Source organism: Sturnira hondurensis, unplaced genomic scaffold, assembly GCF_014824575.4.
Source record: "Sturnira hondurensis isolate 20B ecotype Veracruz unplaced genomic scaffold, ASM1482457v3 Scaffold0009223, whole genome shotgun sequence".
NCBI lineage: Eukaryota > Metazoa > Chordata > Mammalia > Chiroptera > Phyllostomidae > Sturnira > Sturnira hondurensis.
The window spans coordinates 739,466-758,019 of record NW_028081854.1 but is presented as its reverse complement, the minus strand read 5'-3'; the positions used below and the strand labels follow the sequence as shown (position 1 = coordinate 758,019).

Here is an 18,554-nt window from a genome sequence, read left to right as displayed (position 1 = left end):
TCTCTGTTAAGCTCTAATTTTCTAAGTTTGCTGTTTCAATTTACTTTTCTTGGCATCACCTCAAAGTTCAATTTGCCATAGGCCTAACTCAATAATTTTTAAAAATTACCCCCATCCCAGATGCCTCACAATCACTTCCCCCAAAATATCATCCGAATGTACCATTGTTAAGTGGATCTTTATAAAACACTGATTTGATCTTACCACTCCCTTATCAAAAAATGTTAATAACCCCTGCTACCTAAACCATAAAGTGCAAACTCAGTAGTATGGCATTTCAGGCTGTATACAGTTGTTGATTTGTATTTCCAGCCCTCCAACCCATTCATTATTCTTTTAGCATGACATCTCTATGATAGCCAAAACAAATTTCTTACTTTTGCCTATCCAGACCTCACAATTCTTATATCTGTATCTTTGATGTCATTTGAAAGATTCTCCATTAAAAAATGTCTTTTACTTTCTCTACCAAATGGCCTTCCTTTAAACCCAACAGAGATGCTACCTCTCCACAAAGCCTTCCCTATCATTTGGGCCTGAATAGATAATTTTTTTTCTAGTGCTTATAGCACTTTCTACTTTCTCTATTCCTATAGCATATCCACTGTCACTTGACATTTGTGTACATGCCTTACTATCTCCTCAACTAAATAATAAGTCCATGAAGTTATTATAAATGATTAATACTCAATGTACTCTGAATGAAAGTGCTTTTATTCTCAAGCCTTTCTCCCATTCTCCTCTCAGCATAATCTACTCCTTGTTCATTGTTTCAATGAGTTTTTATTGAACTCCATTACTTACCAAGTATTGTTTTAAGCACTAAAAATAAGTAGGGCAGCCTTGGACAGATGGCTCAGTTGTTTGGAGTGTCATCCCATACACCAAAATGGTTGGGGGTTTGATCCCCAGTCAAGGCACATACCAAGGTTGTATGTTCAATCTTGGTTCATGGTGCATAGGAGACAACTAATTGATGTCTCTTTCTCACATTGTTTCTCTCTCTAACCCTTCATTTTTCTCTAAAAATCAACAAACATATCCCCAGGCGAGGATTAAAAAATTAATAAGTAGGACATTCATGGTCCTTGCTGTCATTGGGCTCACAGTCTAGTAGAAAAAACAAACATCAAAACATAAGTTTATGGCAGGTGAGTGTGAATTATACATGTTGTAAGGGCCTATAGAAGGGGAAGATACTGTAGTAGAACCTAAAACAGTCACTGTTGCTTTCTTTAAAATTAGGGACACTTCATATCTTATTGAGTAGCAAATGGCAGAAAGTATTATCAAATAAAAAGAACCATATTATAAAGTATTTATCATAACCTTAGATTCAATATCAATTTATTAGAAATGATCATAATGGAAATTACTAATTCATAAGATCAAGGATTTATGCTAGTTACTTTATGCTGCATTCTTTTTTGTCTTCACAACAATCTTGAGGTACCTTTATTTCCACTTTTGACAAGAGAAAACAGACCCCAAGAAATCAAGTTATTCCACCTGAAGTCCTACTAATTAAGAGAAAAAGTAGACTTCAGACCAAAAACATACATTCTTTGTCATATATCTATGAGTAGATCACATGTCAATTGGTCACACATGTGGAATTTGCGATGATAGATTGGACAACCTAGACTCTGCCTCCATAGGATCATTCTTGAGTAGGTGGCAACATCATAATATCTTAAAGATAGACTTTATTCTATCACATTCTTTTAGAATTGTCTATTTCATGCTGCCTTTTTAAAAAATATTTTATTTATTTATCTTTAGAGGGGAAGGGAAGGAGAGAAATATCAATGTATGGTTGCCTCTCATGCACCCCCTGCCGGGAACTGGCCTGCAACCCAGGCATGTGCCCTGACTGGGAATCGAACTGCAATCCTCTGGTTTTCAGGCCCACGCTCAATCCACTGAGCTACACCAGCCAGGGCCTCACGCTGCCTTTTAACAAATGTTATTTATGGGAATGGGAAAACAGGACCACATAAGACATAGTCTTTCCTTGTTCATAGCTTTTAAATTAAAAATGCAAAAACAGTGTGTTAGATTAACTGCTTATTTTTTATAGAAAAATATAAATAACAAAAGCACCTTTAAAAAATGCTTTTATCAGAAAAACTCTGCACAAGACTTGATGTGTGAATAAGTACATTGTCATGATGCAGCTGCCAATCACCAGCTTACCATAGCTGTGGGCTTCTGAATAATCCTAATAGTTTTCACAGAGAAATCTTCAAGCTTAAGGAAAAATTTGATGTAGATTTGTTGCCCTGCTTGCTCAGTCATTTTTTAATACAATGGCCGCAGAGTACACATGCTCACTCAGTAGTCTACTACCCCCACTGACTAGTACAGTGAAGTCATCATTGTTCACACATTCATATTTCTGCCCACTCTCCTTGGCTGCCAGATTACATCCATGTCATGCAAACCACTCTCTTTATATTAACAATGGCTGGACTTTTTCTGGATGTACCTCATATGCATTTAAAGTAAAAAGCATATTTCAAAAAGGCTCCACAGTCTTCAGGGAAAGATCTACAGTAAAACAAGTGTTATTCTTTTATGCCCTTGTTCCTAGCTTTAATTATAACTCATGTGAAAGTCGACTCAGACCCCCGGGGAAAGAACAAATGCCTATCAGGGAAATACAACACATGCGACACTAAATGAATGAATGAATGAATAAATAAATAAGTAAAAATTAAAACCCTTTCTTAGTTTCTGAATCTACTCAAATCCATATCACAAACTTTTCAATTATGTTGCTTTCAGTACCTGAAACAAAATATATTCTGACTTCTCTCTAATTCTTCTGTACTATAAATCAGACATCAATGTGGAAAAGAAAATATTCAAATTCATTCTTTAATACTATATAAATGGATTTTCATAATTTACTAAAATGTATTTATCAATGTCCAACTCTATATCCCAGGGAGGTATTTATTTTCTTTACTTATATATTTTATACTTTATTGTTTTTTCTTCCCCTAGAATATTAAATTTAGAAATGTTAATCAGTATACAGCAGAATTCTTGGTTGTCTACCGATGTTAATTTAACCTTTTGGAGTGAAGAATTATACCACAACCTTTTGTTGCATATTATCAAAGTAAATACATATGTAAAATAATTTCTTGGTTAACTTAGAATTTTCCTAAAAGCAATTTATAAAATTACTTCAAGGCATTAAACAAAACAAAGTTTCCTTAGATGTAATACAAAGTGATCCTTGCACAATGGTTTCCATACACATAAGATTTAGTACCTTGACTCCAAAGCATTATTTTTGGCTATGATATGTTTTTAAAGTTTTTTGTAAGTGAAAACAAATAAATAAAAACAATCCTTAACTCATTAGCTAATATCAAACAAAGTACAGCTATTCTTGAAAAATTAAGATGTCCATCACTTAAAAATGAAATAAATCTTTTTCCACAGAATATTATATTTTGTTTATTGGTTAGCCCAATGTCTATATTTTGAAAATGTTGAATGACTTTTTCAAGCTTACATAACTAGTTTGTAGCAGAGTCACAATAAGACCCCTATGTTTAATTCACTTTTGCTTTTTACTATTCCATTTTTGAACTAATTAACATAATTAATTTAAAAAATAATATTAATTACCTATTGGACAAAAGAACCTTATGTTAAATATTAACCTACAATGAAGGAAATTATTACAATGCTATATACTACTATTCATCTAAGATAGCAAAGCAATGGCATTTACCTTAAATTTACGTCTCTGCTCTGCACAGCTGTTGAAGAACCACAAGTCTGTCTCATGGCTGTAAATGTAATAAGAATAATAATGCGACCAATTTCATACCTAAACTAAATTAAGTAGATCTGTCATAGGCTAGAAAATGGATAATGTTTTTTACAATCTATGTTTAAATTATAGATTATGGAAGTATGCATGTGTGCATATAAAATGTGAGTGTAAGGGGAATAAATGGTGATGGATGAAGTCTAGACTTAGGGTGGTGAACACACAATACAGTATACTGATGATGTGTTGTAGAATTGTGCATCTGAATCCTGTACAATTTTGTTAACAAGTATCACCCTCCATAAATTCAATAAAATGTAAAAGAAACAAATGTATGTGTGCATGTGAACATGTATGTGTGAATTTACTATTTTTAATCTGGAAGTTAGTTTCATGAAATTAAAATCATTGCTAATCTCTCTGGCTAACTTTCCTCATCATGGACCACTATAGGTATATGAAATCTAGAAAGTGCTAGGAGTAGATATAGATAAATAAACAAATTAAGGTTAGAGGCCATCTTAAGCTCTTATTATTAGGGTTTGTTATTCTGGGACACATAATAAGACTGTATGAAAAAAATATCTGGTTACAGTTTAATATCAGCTCCCATTTGCATCATAATCTTTATATATTATTTATTAATGTCATTAATAAATATATTTACTAATTGTCCCTATCTAATTGGTGTTTTATGTAATGAATAAATACAAAAACATGTTTCAAATACATTTATTCAGATATCTATACATGAAAGTGAAATCACTACTATAATTGGTATTTAAGCTTGTGAAATATGATTTTTTCTTTCCATTTTGGATCAACTATGCTACTATCAATGCCATCTTTAGCACAAAAACATGAAAAAATGTATTGGAAATATAATAGACAAATACTATTCTGCTAGAAAGACTCTCTATCATGTCACACTTCAAATTTAGCCACCACTTTTCAATATTTGAAAGAAATTTAGTTGAGTACAAGTAACAAATATTGTTATTGTGATTTGAGGCATCAAAACTTTTTTCCAAAATTGGTATTTTCTTTTAAACTATATGAAATAGTTCCCCATCAAATCTATATATTAAAATTAAAAATACATATCTCCTTTGGTCTTCTAACAACATGCTATGCCTGATAAATCCATCATTAACATGATCTATTATTATAACTAAATGCCTTCAATTATGCCTTTTAATTCTAAAAGATAACCTACAAAAATGTTATTATAAAAATTGGCTGAACTTTAAGTTAAGTAGACACTATGATAGAATCATAAAAGTTTTAAAGTGTTAATTTCATATTAAATAGTTATATTTTCAGTGAAAATATTCTACCATTTTCTTTAACATAAGTGGCAAATAGTGCCACTCACATTAAATTGTATTTGCAGAAGTGAAAAATAAATATTACTTGATATTGTCTATTGAGAACATGTGTAAGCTAGTATAAAATGCTACTAGGTTTTTATTAGATTTTTAATACAATTCCAGCATGTTTCCAGTTGTTAAGCTTATCAAGTGCTACAAAATACAAAGAAATGTAGAATCACATTATATTAACTGTGGTGTATATTTTGGTGAATAAATATATCTTCATTCATTATTCTAAATTCTCATTCTTAAGAACCAATTTTTCATTCCTATTACATTTTGGTATGAGACCCCATTATAATTACACAATCAGAACAAAATGGTGGATTATGTTAATATGAATCACAAAACACTAAATATAAGTGACACAATAAACTATAGTAATAGTTAGCAACTGAAATTTTTAAAAGGTATTTATAAACTTTTAATCACCGTTTTATGATAAAAATAATAAAATTGAGGCCTTCCACACAAAATTTTATTTATACAACATTTGGTACATGAACAACAATTTCTCAGTTTGGAGTCCTTACTATTCCCATATTATTGTGTGTGTGTGTTTTCCAACAAAAATTATGCAGGTTTTGGTTAAACAAAGTATCTAAATTTGCCTCCTAATATAACAAAAAGAGAAAATAGAAAAATTTAAACCCAATCGTTTTTCCCCAGAGATATCCTGGTAACCATCAATAAAGAAACTTCTACTGGACTTAGCTTTGGAGAGGAAGGAACAACTACTTGGTCTAATTTGTCAGGAGACAATAAAATAGAATGAGGAGAATATATAGTCTTTTTTCAGATATTCAAAATAATAAACTCTTTCTGACTTTTGGCATATGCTTACCAGCATTTAAATCTCCTTTCTATACTAGCGAGAAAGCAAAATTCATAGTTTGAAACCATAACGAGGACAAACCTTTCATTTACTATCATCTGTGACTTCTATGCAATTTTTCTTCTGTCGTGTAAACATATGGAGAGGCTCTTATGGAATCAGATAACTCAATGGAAGTGCTCCAATCACTGTTATTACTTGAGGATATGATGAGGAGGAAAATGTCTCACTATAGAATTAGTGATTAAAACAAAAGAATGTGAAATTTATTTATTTATTTTTCATTAAGATGGATCTTAAACTCAGTTTGATTCAACATAACTCATTAGAAATCAGGGCAGACATCTATATTTTACCCTTTTAAAACATATGTCTTATTCCCCAAATGTGTTTTTTTCCCAAGAATAAATATTCTCACCTTAAATCTGTATAGGGACATAAATTTAATCTAGCTTTTAAGTAATAACTAATTCCTGGATTGTGTGTACCTTAGTAGCCTGTAACTCTCTGTCATAGAAACTAAGCTTCAGAAATCCATTGCATAAGACTTAATTTACTAATATCTGAGAGTATATTAAAAACTGAAAACAACCAGCTAGGCCATAAAAATTTTCAAGATACATTTGTTAAAGCAAATGTTTACATTTTTTGAAAACTTGCTTATCTTTCAGCAGAGCTGATAAACATTTTGAAGGATATTTTATGCAACTCCAGATACCTTGTAAATATTTAAAAAATATAACCTAAAAAATGTTTCTTTCCTGGAGACAATATCCTATGTATTTCTGTTAAGAATATAGAAAACAATGGTTATATTATGTAATAAAACATTTCTTTGAAAGACATACATGTTATTAGCTACACAAGACATAGTAGACACAGCAAACTCCAGAATGTATTTTTATAACTGTGACAACACCAATAACTCCTTGGCAAATTCAGTTTTTCTGGCAACCTTGTAAGTTTTCTGCATTTATCACTGAGATACAACTGTTGAAGGGTTGTCTGAGACTGTTTTGTTTCCTTCTAAACCATTTTACTATGATTTGCCTTTAAGAAAGAAATTTCATATTTTAACCTTTTTGTGAATGAAATTCCATTAAAATTCCAGAAAGGAGTTTTATACAAAACTTTTTACATTTACATATACCAAGTGCAGGTCCTACATACTTTTTCCAACAAGTGACTGTGTAAACTTTTGAAATCTATGCTAATAGAAAATTATTTTTTCTCTATCAAGAAGACAGAGTGGCTTCTCTTTTCTAATTAATTTTTTCTACATATGCAAACATAATCATTTTCTGTATGTGTACAACTGGGCCTACATTTCTGTTCACATTATAAACATGTTTTAAAATATGACCCTAAGGACAGGCATATTTTACCTACCTGGAGTGGCCTCTGCTTGTCACTGCTCTTAGGAGATTTCAGTCCACTTGTTTGCTGTTGTAAGAGAAGTTGTCTTGCTGCTTGGAGAGCCTAGAAGTAAAAAGGAGGAAATTCTATATATTTTGTTGAAGGTAAATTAATGATTAATAATAGTACTAGCCTTCAGTGTACAAGAATCTCACTCTTCTCACTTGAGAAAAACATTAAGTAATCGTTTTCTTCTCATGCAAAAAATGTATATAACACACATATGTATATAATTTTACTTAAAGCCATTGAGATGGATGTTATCTGGCAAGAAATAAAGTTAATTTGTTTAAAGTTCTTATGAAGAAAAGAATCACAAACTGCATCAATAACCTGATTTCCACAAGGAAGTTGTCTTTGAGTATTCAACTAAAAGGCCCACTCTCTTTTAAATTATTATTCAATTTTGCATTTTTATATTACAATTTTGAAGCAAAAGCACTGAACTTCAAGTGTTATAGGAAGCTGTAATTAAATTTGACAAATCAACATCAGATTATCTTGAAAACGAATTAATAGAATTTTCACTAAAAATTTAAAACAGCTTTTTTTTGTACTTACAATTCAAGAGGGAAACCCATCCTTTGACAAAGTAAAGTGAAGTTTTAATGCCAGATAAAATTGAGTGGTTTTCATTTGCATTCTTAGCAAAATCAGAGAACAAAGACATTACCACTCAACCAATCAGGTCTGCTTCTATGTCTGACTGAATACCAATCAAAATACGTGTTTTCATTTATGTTTATGGTTTCCTTCCAGTTCAGAAAAATAAAGCTGAATATAAGAAATTAATGTAAGCATTTCATTTACCAGAAGAGAGGTAGTTTGGCAACTTGCAGTACTATATATACTTATGTAAAAACTAGTGCCACAGCAAAAATAAAGTAAAACACAACAAAATAAAACACATATGCGATGTTTTAAAGGTAACATTATAAACTAATTAAGAAAATTTTTAAGAGCCTCAACTGTACAAACATATTTTTTCTCAACAACTGAGTTCAACAAACAATAGTGATGAAAATTTTCAACACGTAAAACTAAAATGCATCACGGTTTTGGTTTGTTATTCACTGTTTTAGAACACTTCATATAGTTTTCATGATGGGGAAATATTTTAGATCAATTTTCTTCCATAATAATTAAGATTTTAACCTGGAAAAAAGTACAGTTTTGATTTGGAATCAATGATCTGGTTTTTAAGAGAGTTCCTAGTAACCATGACAACAGTTGCTTTGACAAGATGTGCATATGGCATTACACTGCCAGCTGGTGTGAACAATGTTTGAACTACGGCATTGAGATGCTGAGCAAACAGAAAAAGTTGCCACATCTTAACCCTCAGGGAAGGCAGTCATCCCCTGATCAATTATGAAAAGACAGAGAGGAGGGCTGCTACAGTCTGGCTCCAAGCAAGTTTTCTAAAAAATCAGGCAGACATAGAAGCCAAAGTAAACAAACTGAATGTACTAGCACCATCTCCTAACAACTTTGATTTGTCTTCCTATACAAGAGTCTGGCATAGTTTGTGAATCGTTCTTTTTGAAAACATACTCTAACAATATTACTTTGTTTTTTAAATTTTTCAAGTAATTACAAGTCAACCAAACTCCACATGAAGTTTGCCTAATATTTTTCATAGAATTGTTTTTCCCCTTTGAGTTCATTAGTTTATTTTGTATATATACAACCTTATTTAGTTTATGTTTAATTCTGTGATCATTTACTATTTGTAAAGGATTCTAACAAACATAGTTGAGAACCTTGAAGTCATGAAATCATCCAATCAGACTCCTTCATTTTAGTAAATGGGGAAAATGAGGCCTGGGGTAATCAACAGTTTTCTGGTCGAGTGCATTCCAGTATGCCATACTGTCTCTTTTCCATCAAAGGAAATGTTAGCTGGAAATGAGTAAAACTCTAGTAAAGGAGAACACGTGGCATCATCATGAATTATTTTGTTACCCTGTAAAGAGGGCATACCCATTTATTAGAACTTAAAAAAGGAAACTACAATATAATCTTTTATGTTTTAAGTTTATATGTGTTTAAATAGAACTAGTATAGACTATGTGTCATTTTTATGGTGGTTTCCAACATCCCTGACTTAGATTTTCATCACATAGTTTACCAATACCTGAAGGAGCTGTAAAGTCTCATGACAAACACTCCAATCATTTGACCAATGAAGTGAAGAATTAGTAATAAACTAAAGCATTCCAAAGTTGGAAAAAATGTCTTAGAGATTGTTTAGCATGGTTTTCACATTCTGTAGGCAAATAATTGAATAATCAATGCCATAATAACTTGATTAAAGTCGAAAGGCAGTGACAGAATCTGGTCAAAAGCTCAGACTCCAGTTTGTCAAGAATCTCAAAAGCTCAGACTCTTGTCTGTCAAGCCTAAAATCCTATCCATTTCACCACCCTGTATTACATTCCTTTAACTCAGTCCAAATAGGTAACCAAATGGAATATGTAATGCCCAATAGCTACAGAAACACACTAGAAAATTAGATATATTAGAATTGCATGTCATGAAACTATCACTAGATAAATGTGTACATGTATACTGCTTTTAAAGAAGTAATAATAATAGAATACTACAAGATAGTTGGCTAAAACATGCTTCTACTTTTAAAGTATGTGGTTTTCATATACACTTACATTGATCTTTAAAATAGTTAAAATATTATTTTCAATACAAATCCTCATGAAAAAGAACACCTTGCCTATTCCAACATTGTTCTTTTAGTACTCGATACTGGTACAGCAAATATGAGAAGTGGGAGGCCAAAAAACAATTCCAGGAGATCAGTAATGATTAAAAACTCCTAAACATAAATCTTTCCAGTGTGCATTCCAGCTGCAGGCATCACATGACATCCCCCCCCACATTCTGGATAACATATTAGGACTTAATTTCAATAAACAACTGCTCAGACATATTTAGTTCATCTTTGCACTTCATTATTGCAGCTATTCAATAGTTGATAGATTATGAGCAAAAATATTTCCATCAATATAAGTTATTACATGTCAAATTACATTAAGTATTAATTTGAAAATCACTTGTCTGACTAAATTGGTAACTAGCAAAGTTAAATGCCAGGGCAATTCACAAAGTTCTGTGAGCCATTTAAGTATTTATAGAAACATTCTCTGTAAAAAAATTAATTTAGAACAAAAGGCAAAGTATGCTTCCAAATTTTTCTTTAATATTGTCTGACTCTGACTCAAATGAATGAGAAAGAGAAACCTATCCAGTTTCTAAAAACACACTTGTTTTGAACTTAATGAAGTCATCTAACTTTAATGAAACTAAAGAAAATCAGGATAGGATATTTTAAAAATTGGAATCATCTGAAGACACCTGAAACACTAATTCAAAAGAATATATGCACCCCTATGTTCATTGCAACATTATTTATAATTGCCAATATTTGGAAGCAGCCCAAGTTTCCATCAGCAGATGACTGGATAAAACAACTATGGGACATTTATATGATGAAATACTATTCAACTGTAAAAAAGAAGAAAATTCTAACATTTGTGACAGCATGAATAGATCTGGAGAACTTTACGCTAAGTGAAACAAGCCAGTCAGAAAACAATAATTTCACCCCTATGTGGAATCTAATGAACAAACTAAATTAACAAGTAAAATAGAAACTCATAGACAGAAAGCAGGTTAATAGTTCTGCAGGGGTTGGAGGTGGGGAATTAGGGAGTGGAGAGATCAAGCAAAAAAGAAAAAGGAGTCCATGGCTATGGACAACAGTGTGGTGATTGAGGGGGGCGGGGAGAGGGTTGGGTGGAAGTCAAAGAGGGATAAATGGTAACAGAAAAATACAATAAAAATAAATAAAAAATACATAAATTGGCAACTGTACAAAAAAGGAAAATATAAAGAGGGAAATATATATTTGTCTTTTAAAAAATATTTTGAGGGCTCATCTGATAGATAACAAGAATCTCATGAGAGTAATATTTTGTGTTCTCCTCATGGAGTGTTCAATGAGAATTAATATGTGTGAGTTTGCTTCAAGACAAGTTTTGAGCCCCCATTTTGAGTGGTAATTCAGAGTGGTACTAAATTCATGAATTTCTGAAAAAATCCTTACCCAGACTTTGTTATGTATCATACTATATCGTTAACAAATAAACTAATTTCCTAAATAAGTGTATCTCTAATGGTAGTCTGAAAATACATTAAAATCAGATTAAATTAAATATTTTAAAAAGACAAATAAAGTATCTGTATAATAAATTAAAAGTATATGTTTTGTTAGGCTGCAAAGGTGTGGGAATGCATGTTTCCCATAACTCGGTGCATTTTGCTCTAAAATTTTGTAACATCATTCTTAATAGTTACTGTATAATTTCACATAAATAAAACTTTGTAAATAAATAAAAAGTTCAAGCATATGATCTTTCTACAGTAGTGATAACTTTATGCTAGTTATAAATCTCAAAGAAAAAGTAACTCTAATAAGAAGGTTATGATAACTGAGTGAAAACACCTTTGTAACTTGTCAAATTATTACTTTTTTTCTTCTTGAAGAACATTGAAAATTTTACTTTTTTCCTCTTGAAAACATAGGAGTAAAATTGTTTAAGAAGAGCTTAGAAAAACCTAGTGAAACCAAAAATGTTGAGTGCTCTAAGGTTTATAAATAAATTATTTTTCAAAGTAAATACATGTATATATATATATATATATATATATATATATATATATATATGGAAAAAACAGGCATCACTTATATTTTTCCTCATAAAAATAGGAATGCTTAACCTATCAGCCTGTTGCATCTGATACATTAAAATAAAAAATGACATCTATACCCATTAATATCTTCAATGTATAAACAGCACAGCATGACACATTATTGAGAGCTGAAGGCTACAAAATCTGAAACATAAATAACAAAGCACTCAGAAGCATATTTGATGTTGATATTCATCTGTGAGAAAAACACTGCTGCCTAGGCTCTTATGAAAATAGACGGAGCTCAAATGGATCTTCTGTAATTGGTTTCAGATAGCGAGGTTAGAAGAAATATTATACAAGAAATGATTATATGAAACAGGAAAAACAAAAATGTTTACACATTTGCTCTTTAGTCATACTATCAAATGGTATATATGTTGCAGATAACTAGAACAACAAAAAAATAGCCAGCAGTAAATCCAGAATTTTGCTGTTCATACTCACACATCTTTAACATGTTACTTTAAATACTGAACATAAAATAAGTTTTCAAATAATTTTATTTTCTAATTATTTTCATAAGTGTGGTAGTTTAAAAAATACATTCAGATCCTTCCACAAAGGATATAAATTCCTATTGTGTTTGGCCGTTCTTTACATTATGTTCCCACTAAAGAGAACATACTGATAAATATAATCAGAAGTCTCATAATGATATTTATTAGAAAAAAATAATTACCTAATTGTCATAACCTATTTTCAAATAGCAATCCATCAGAGTGATATTATGCACCCGTAGCTATTGACCTTTCATTTTACCATGCCTTGTACACAATTGGACCAAATTTGTTGGGAATAAAAGCTAATCACTGGAAAATATTTTGAAAACAATTATTTTTGTTTTACAATGTTTTTCACATAAAGTTAAAAATATATGTATGGGTGCATGGTTTTTATATTATAAACCACTATGGAGGCCAAATTGAGAAGCTAATATAATTTATTTTAGGATACTATAATAAGAGTGAGAAACACATTGTAAAGCTTCCTATTTACCAATCAAATATGGGGCTTAGCATTCATGAAGTAAATTCAAAGGAGAGACAATCAAGTTGTTGAATATGTAATGGAATGGATCCTCAAGTCATCCTCACAAGCTTAACAAAGTCCTCAAGGTTCAAATCCAAACCCAGTACTCAGTGTATTCCAAAATACTTTCAAACTTCCAGATGAGTGCAGAAACCCTTCTACAAAACAAGCCCGTGAGTTAACTAATGGCTAAAACAGGTTTTGTTTTTTTCAGGTCTAGAATTATACACTCAGTTTAATAGGATAAACATATTCTTCTTCTCAGAGCTTGCATTCCACAAGTTACAGAAAATAATATTAGTAGCCTGGTAGTCATCTGTCTATTTTCTTCATTATTCTCCTAATGATAATGAATTACAAATAGAACATTTATGAAAATTAATATAATCTATAACAATAATGAGCATAATTCTTGAATAGAATTAAAAAACTTTATCCAACTTTAAAAGTCCCAAGTACAAAAGATAACTTATTTTATTAAAATTGGAACTAATTTTATTTAAAATAATAGTTTTTCAATATATCTTTTTTTATGGTACAGGTTTGAGAAATGACAATGGTTTATATGAAATTTCTCCTTTATTTTTCTTTCTGCTATAAAATATTTTATAATTTTCCCAAATATACTTTGAATTTACTTTTTGTTTTTTAAGTACTTTAACAGTTATTTTTCTCATTATGAGCCAATATTATTTTTTGTTTTTATGTGGATTGAGGGTTCATTACTGCTATAGTGTTATAATTTAAAATGGCATATTAGATATTACCTGAAAATATATGCTACTAAATTATAAAACCTGCAAGTAATCTACTATGTAAATCTTACATTGATGGATTTATCCTGCAATTAAAAGATTGAAAAGAGGTAGCATTTGGAAAATTATTCATAAGAATAAAATATATCAAAACTTACTCATAATTAAATTTTTTTGCAAATATGTCCCAAGTACCAAGCAAAGAACTTATTATACATTTGTGTAGATAGGGTGGTGATATGACATTGTTTTTAGCCTCAAAAGAGCTTACTATCAATTAAGAAACATCCAATTGAATGTCAAAAAGCCATAACATATTTTTAAAAAATATTTCAGGGGTTTATAAGTAGAAAAGTTATTTTAGTTGGGTAATTCAGATAAATTTTTATGGGAAAAATATTTGGGTCAAACTTACATGAGAAATAGTTGCAAAGAGGGCAGAAGAGGGCAGAAAGAGGGCAGAAATTAGCAACTTCAAGTTGAACCAAACAATATATGGGGTCATAAACAATGAAAATAACTGATTTTGGATAGAACATGTTCTCAGTGTAGGAGCTAGTGAAACACCATGGGAAGGTTGGTTGTTTGGAGCTAATTATGAATATAGTTAATCAATAAGTGGCAAAGTGTCCTGATATTAGATAACAGGTACAAGCAAATGTTGATGAATCTGGAAATGATGGTATAAGCTTGGCCAGGTCAATACTGAAGTCATGCTGTGAAGGATAGATGAGAAGTGATGAAGAGAGTGAGAAAAGATATGAGGTAAAAAGACCAATTAAAAGCTATGTGCAACTGTCCTAGTAAGAGATAATAGGGATAATAAGAATCACTTTAGTTGAATACAGAAATCAAAAAAAAGGAATGTAAAAATAGAAATGGCAGAGCTTAGTAACTGAGTATTCAGTAAAGTCTAGGAAGGATTAATGATAACTTCAAAATTTTAAGTCAAGGGTAACTGAGAGAATAGCTTTGCCACATTTATAAAGAGGGAAATAAGATTACAAAACATGAGTTTTGGAAAGATGATTGATATTGTTTACCCTCTTACAGGACAACCAAGAGTTTTCTTTTGTACATAATAATAAAGCAGAGTGAGATTAATCAGGCTGATAAAGGATTCCTGAAAGTAAGAGATTAGATAGTAGTTAAGAAAAAGAGAGAGATTATTGGGTTGCTGATTTAAAAAAAAAAAAAACAAAGAGAGGAAAGACTTGAGGCTAAAATTTGAGTAATATCTACATTTTGTTGAGAAGACATGAGGCAATAGTGAAAAAGGAAGATAATGAATGGAAAAGACAGCATACTAATTGAAGTCACACACAGAAAAAACCCTTTGGAAAATGTCAAATTTGGAATTACAGTGTGAGCCAACAATTCCATTCCTTGGTATATATCCAAGAGAAATAAAAAAAAACAAAAAAACATGTCCACACAAAACAGCTGTACATAACAGCTTTGCTTCTCATAACAAAAAGGTAAAAACAACCATCAACTGACAAATGACAATCAATAAACAAAATGTGGTCTCTTCTTATAGTGTTTTATCCTACCATAAAAGAGAATGAAGCACTGATACATTCTACAGCATGGATGAACTCTCAAATGATGCTAAGTGAAATAAGTTAATCAGAAAGACCACATGTTGTATAATTCATTTAAATAAAATGCCCATAACAGGAAAATCCATAGAGACAAAAATAAATTAGTGGCTGTCTGTGGCTAGGGGAGAGGGGAGAATGGGGAGTAACTAGAAATGATTTGGGGTTTTTTTTGAGTGTGGTAAAAATTCTCTGAAAATAGATGGTGGTGAAGGTTGAAAAACCCTGTGAATAAACAAACAAAAAATAAAACATTGAATTGCATACTTTGAAAGGATACCTGTTATGGTATGTAAATTGTGCCTCGTTGAAGGTTTTAAATATTTAAATAAAAGAATTGTGAACACCAACAACTCAGAGGCTAATGAAAGTTCTTATTGATCTGATAATTTCATGACCTGTCACATACCAATTTCTGCAGAGTATTGAATTAGAAGTTAGATAGCATGAACTTACTGGGGAATAAATGGAGGCAAACCTTTGCCAAGAGTGCAAACAATATTTTTGATAAATTCTTTAGGGACTAAAATAAAACAAAACTATAGTTTGAGAGCTTTTGTTTGTTGTATTAAATAAAGAAAACCCGATAATAAGCCGATCGATAAGGAGAACGACAAGCTGTAATAGGACTAGAGAATCAAGAAAGTCACTAGAGAGGTTGTAAAGGGGCAAAATACAGCAGCTGAAGTAGGTGAAAGCTTCATAGGGAAAAGAAACATCACCCTCTGAGGCAGTTTGAAGGGTGAATAGGTAACTTTGCCATGCAGATATAGGAAGAGGAGAGCGTTCATACTGATGGTCGCAATTAATTCAGTCAGTCAAGAAAATGTGGTTATCTATTAAGAATGAAAGATTAGAACTGCCGGAGAGCTCTGGCTGGGGTAGCTCAGTGGATTGAGCGCGGGCCTGCGAACCACATGATCGCGGTTCGATTCCCAGTCAGGGCACATGCCTGGGTTGCAGGCCAGTTCCCGGCAGGGGGCACACCAGAGGCAACCGTACATTGATATTTCTCTCTCTTTCTCCTTCCTTTCCCCTCTAAAAATAAATAAATAAATCTCTTAAAAGAACTGCTGGAGAAAAAAAAGTGAGGAAGATTACCTATCATTGGTCTGAGGAATATAGCTGATAGAGTAAAAACTGGTATTTAAAATGTTAGAGTATGAAATGTGCTTCAACAGTCATTGATGACATGTAAATATACGAGTGTCTTCTGGAATGTTGCCTCCAGAACTAAATTAAGAACTGCCTACTTTTCCATTGCTGTAATTTGACGTCATCACTACTCAGTCAGTGTCTTTTTAAACTTTTAACCTGGCTAAAAGGCCTGGTGCCTCCAATTATATCAAGTATAAGAGAATGAGTCACTTATAATATATTCATGTAGTATGGTATTTTGCATTCTCAAAAATGAATATCTTTAGTTTTTAAAAGATAACAAAACAAAAACGTATCTGTGATGCTGCTACTATTGGCATAGCCAACTATTCAAAAACTTTCACTTGCAACTAGGAGGAAAAGCATGATATAGTGGTATTGACCAGATTTCAGAAGACATCCCTCAGCCTATTATTAGTTGAAGAACTTGGACTAGTTAATCATGCTAAAGCTTTAATTTTTTGTCTATTAAGTGCTGTTATTAATATTTATCTTTGACTATGAGTAATTGGTGAATCAGAGATGATAATGTATTTGAAAATGCTTTAAAAGTTGAAGTATAAAGTAGCTACATTTCAAATGAAGACTTTAGAAATTACTACATGAAAGAAACCCTAAAATTAATTTATTTTTTAAAAATTGTGTATATTTGTTTAAACTTCAGTTGCCTTCAAAGTACTCTCCATTTGATGCAATACACCTATCAAGATGTTTTTTCCACTTTTCAGAACAGTTTTTGAACTCACTGATTTTGATGTCTTTTAGTGCATCTGCCATTTTTTGTTTCACCTCTTCCAATAGGCAGAGTGTTCCCTTTGAGAAATTATTCATCAGGAAAATGAAAAAGAAAAGTTGCTTGGAGTGAGATAGGGTGAATAGGAAGGGTGGGAAATGGGGATTATGTCAGTTTTGGTCAAAAACTACTGAACATTTAGTGTGATGTGGACAGGTGTGCTCACAAATCACCCATCATGAAATGGACAAAGGCATTAAAAGTCTTCAAAAAAATTCACTGGAGCCAAACTTAGCCTCTCACAACAATGGCAGCTTGTACACTGATACAGATGGGTTCCTAGAACACTCACCTGGGCTTGGGGGGAAGACCTGTACTACAAGATTGTTGTCCCCCTGAAAATTATTCAGGTTTTTTTGGGGGATACCCCCTCATGTATAATTCCTCCAGTGGATATAAGTTCTTCCATGTACTGACTACTGGCAGTTGATACTGAGTTCTGATATTTAGCTTTAGAGTGATTTTGCCAAATAGATATATACATTTTAACTAATTGGACTAGCATACTGTAATTCCTGAAATTTACTTCAATATTCATTTAGTTCTTCATAATATATACAAGTAGAAAAATGCCCCACTCGATAGAAAAGATATGTTAACAGCTTTATATTCTATCATACTTTACAAAGTTGTATTTTAATCTTCCTTTGAGATAGGATCATACCAAGCTAGGAAAATTCCTTGTCAAGTGGAATAGGAAAACTGAGAAAGATAGCTGAATGCAATAGCCAGCCAAGCAATTTACAGCCAGATGTAAATGGTCAGCACCTGACAAAGAACAAAACTGGAAAAACAAGGACCTCACCCCTGGAGGTAACCTTTCTTCCTCTGTCCTTTCCTTCTTGGAAATAACATATAGGTCTCGGCTGTATTTCAGCTCCAGGTCCAGAAAAGCAGCAAAACCAGGTAGGCACTAGGACAAACTGCAACAACTAAAACCCCCCTTTCTTGTTACTAACCAGTCAGTGGAGACCATGAGCCTGAAAGGATACATCTGGAGAACTGGTGAATATTCTACTGAAACCCTC

At 31.8% G+C, this 18,554-nt stretch overlaps 1 protein-coding gene across 1 annotated transcript in view; it reads right to left on the bottom strand.

Moving 5' to 3' along the window:
- The window catches only part of FOXP2 (forkhead box P2), a 367,779-nt gene that overhangs the window by 219,101 nt on the left and 130,124 nt on the right, over nt 1-18,554 (bottom strand). Inside the window, exon 3 of the mRNA XM_037056895.1 lies at nt 7,391-7,480. Within this exon, the coding sequence (XP_036912790.1) occupies nt 7,391-7,480 (90 nt within the window). The remainder of the gene's footprint in view (nt 1-7,390; nt 7,481-18,554) is intronic.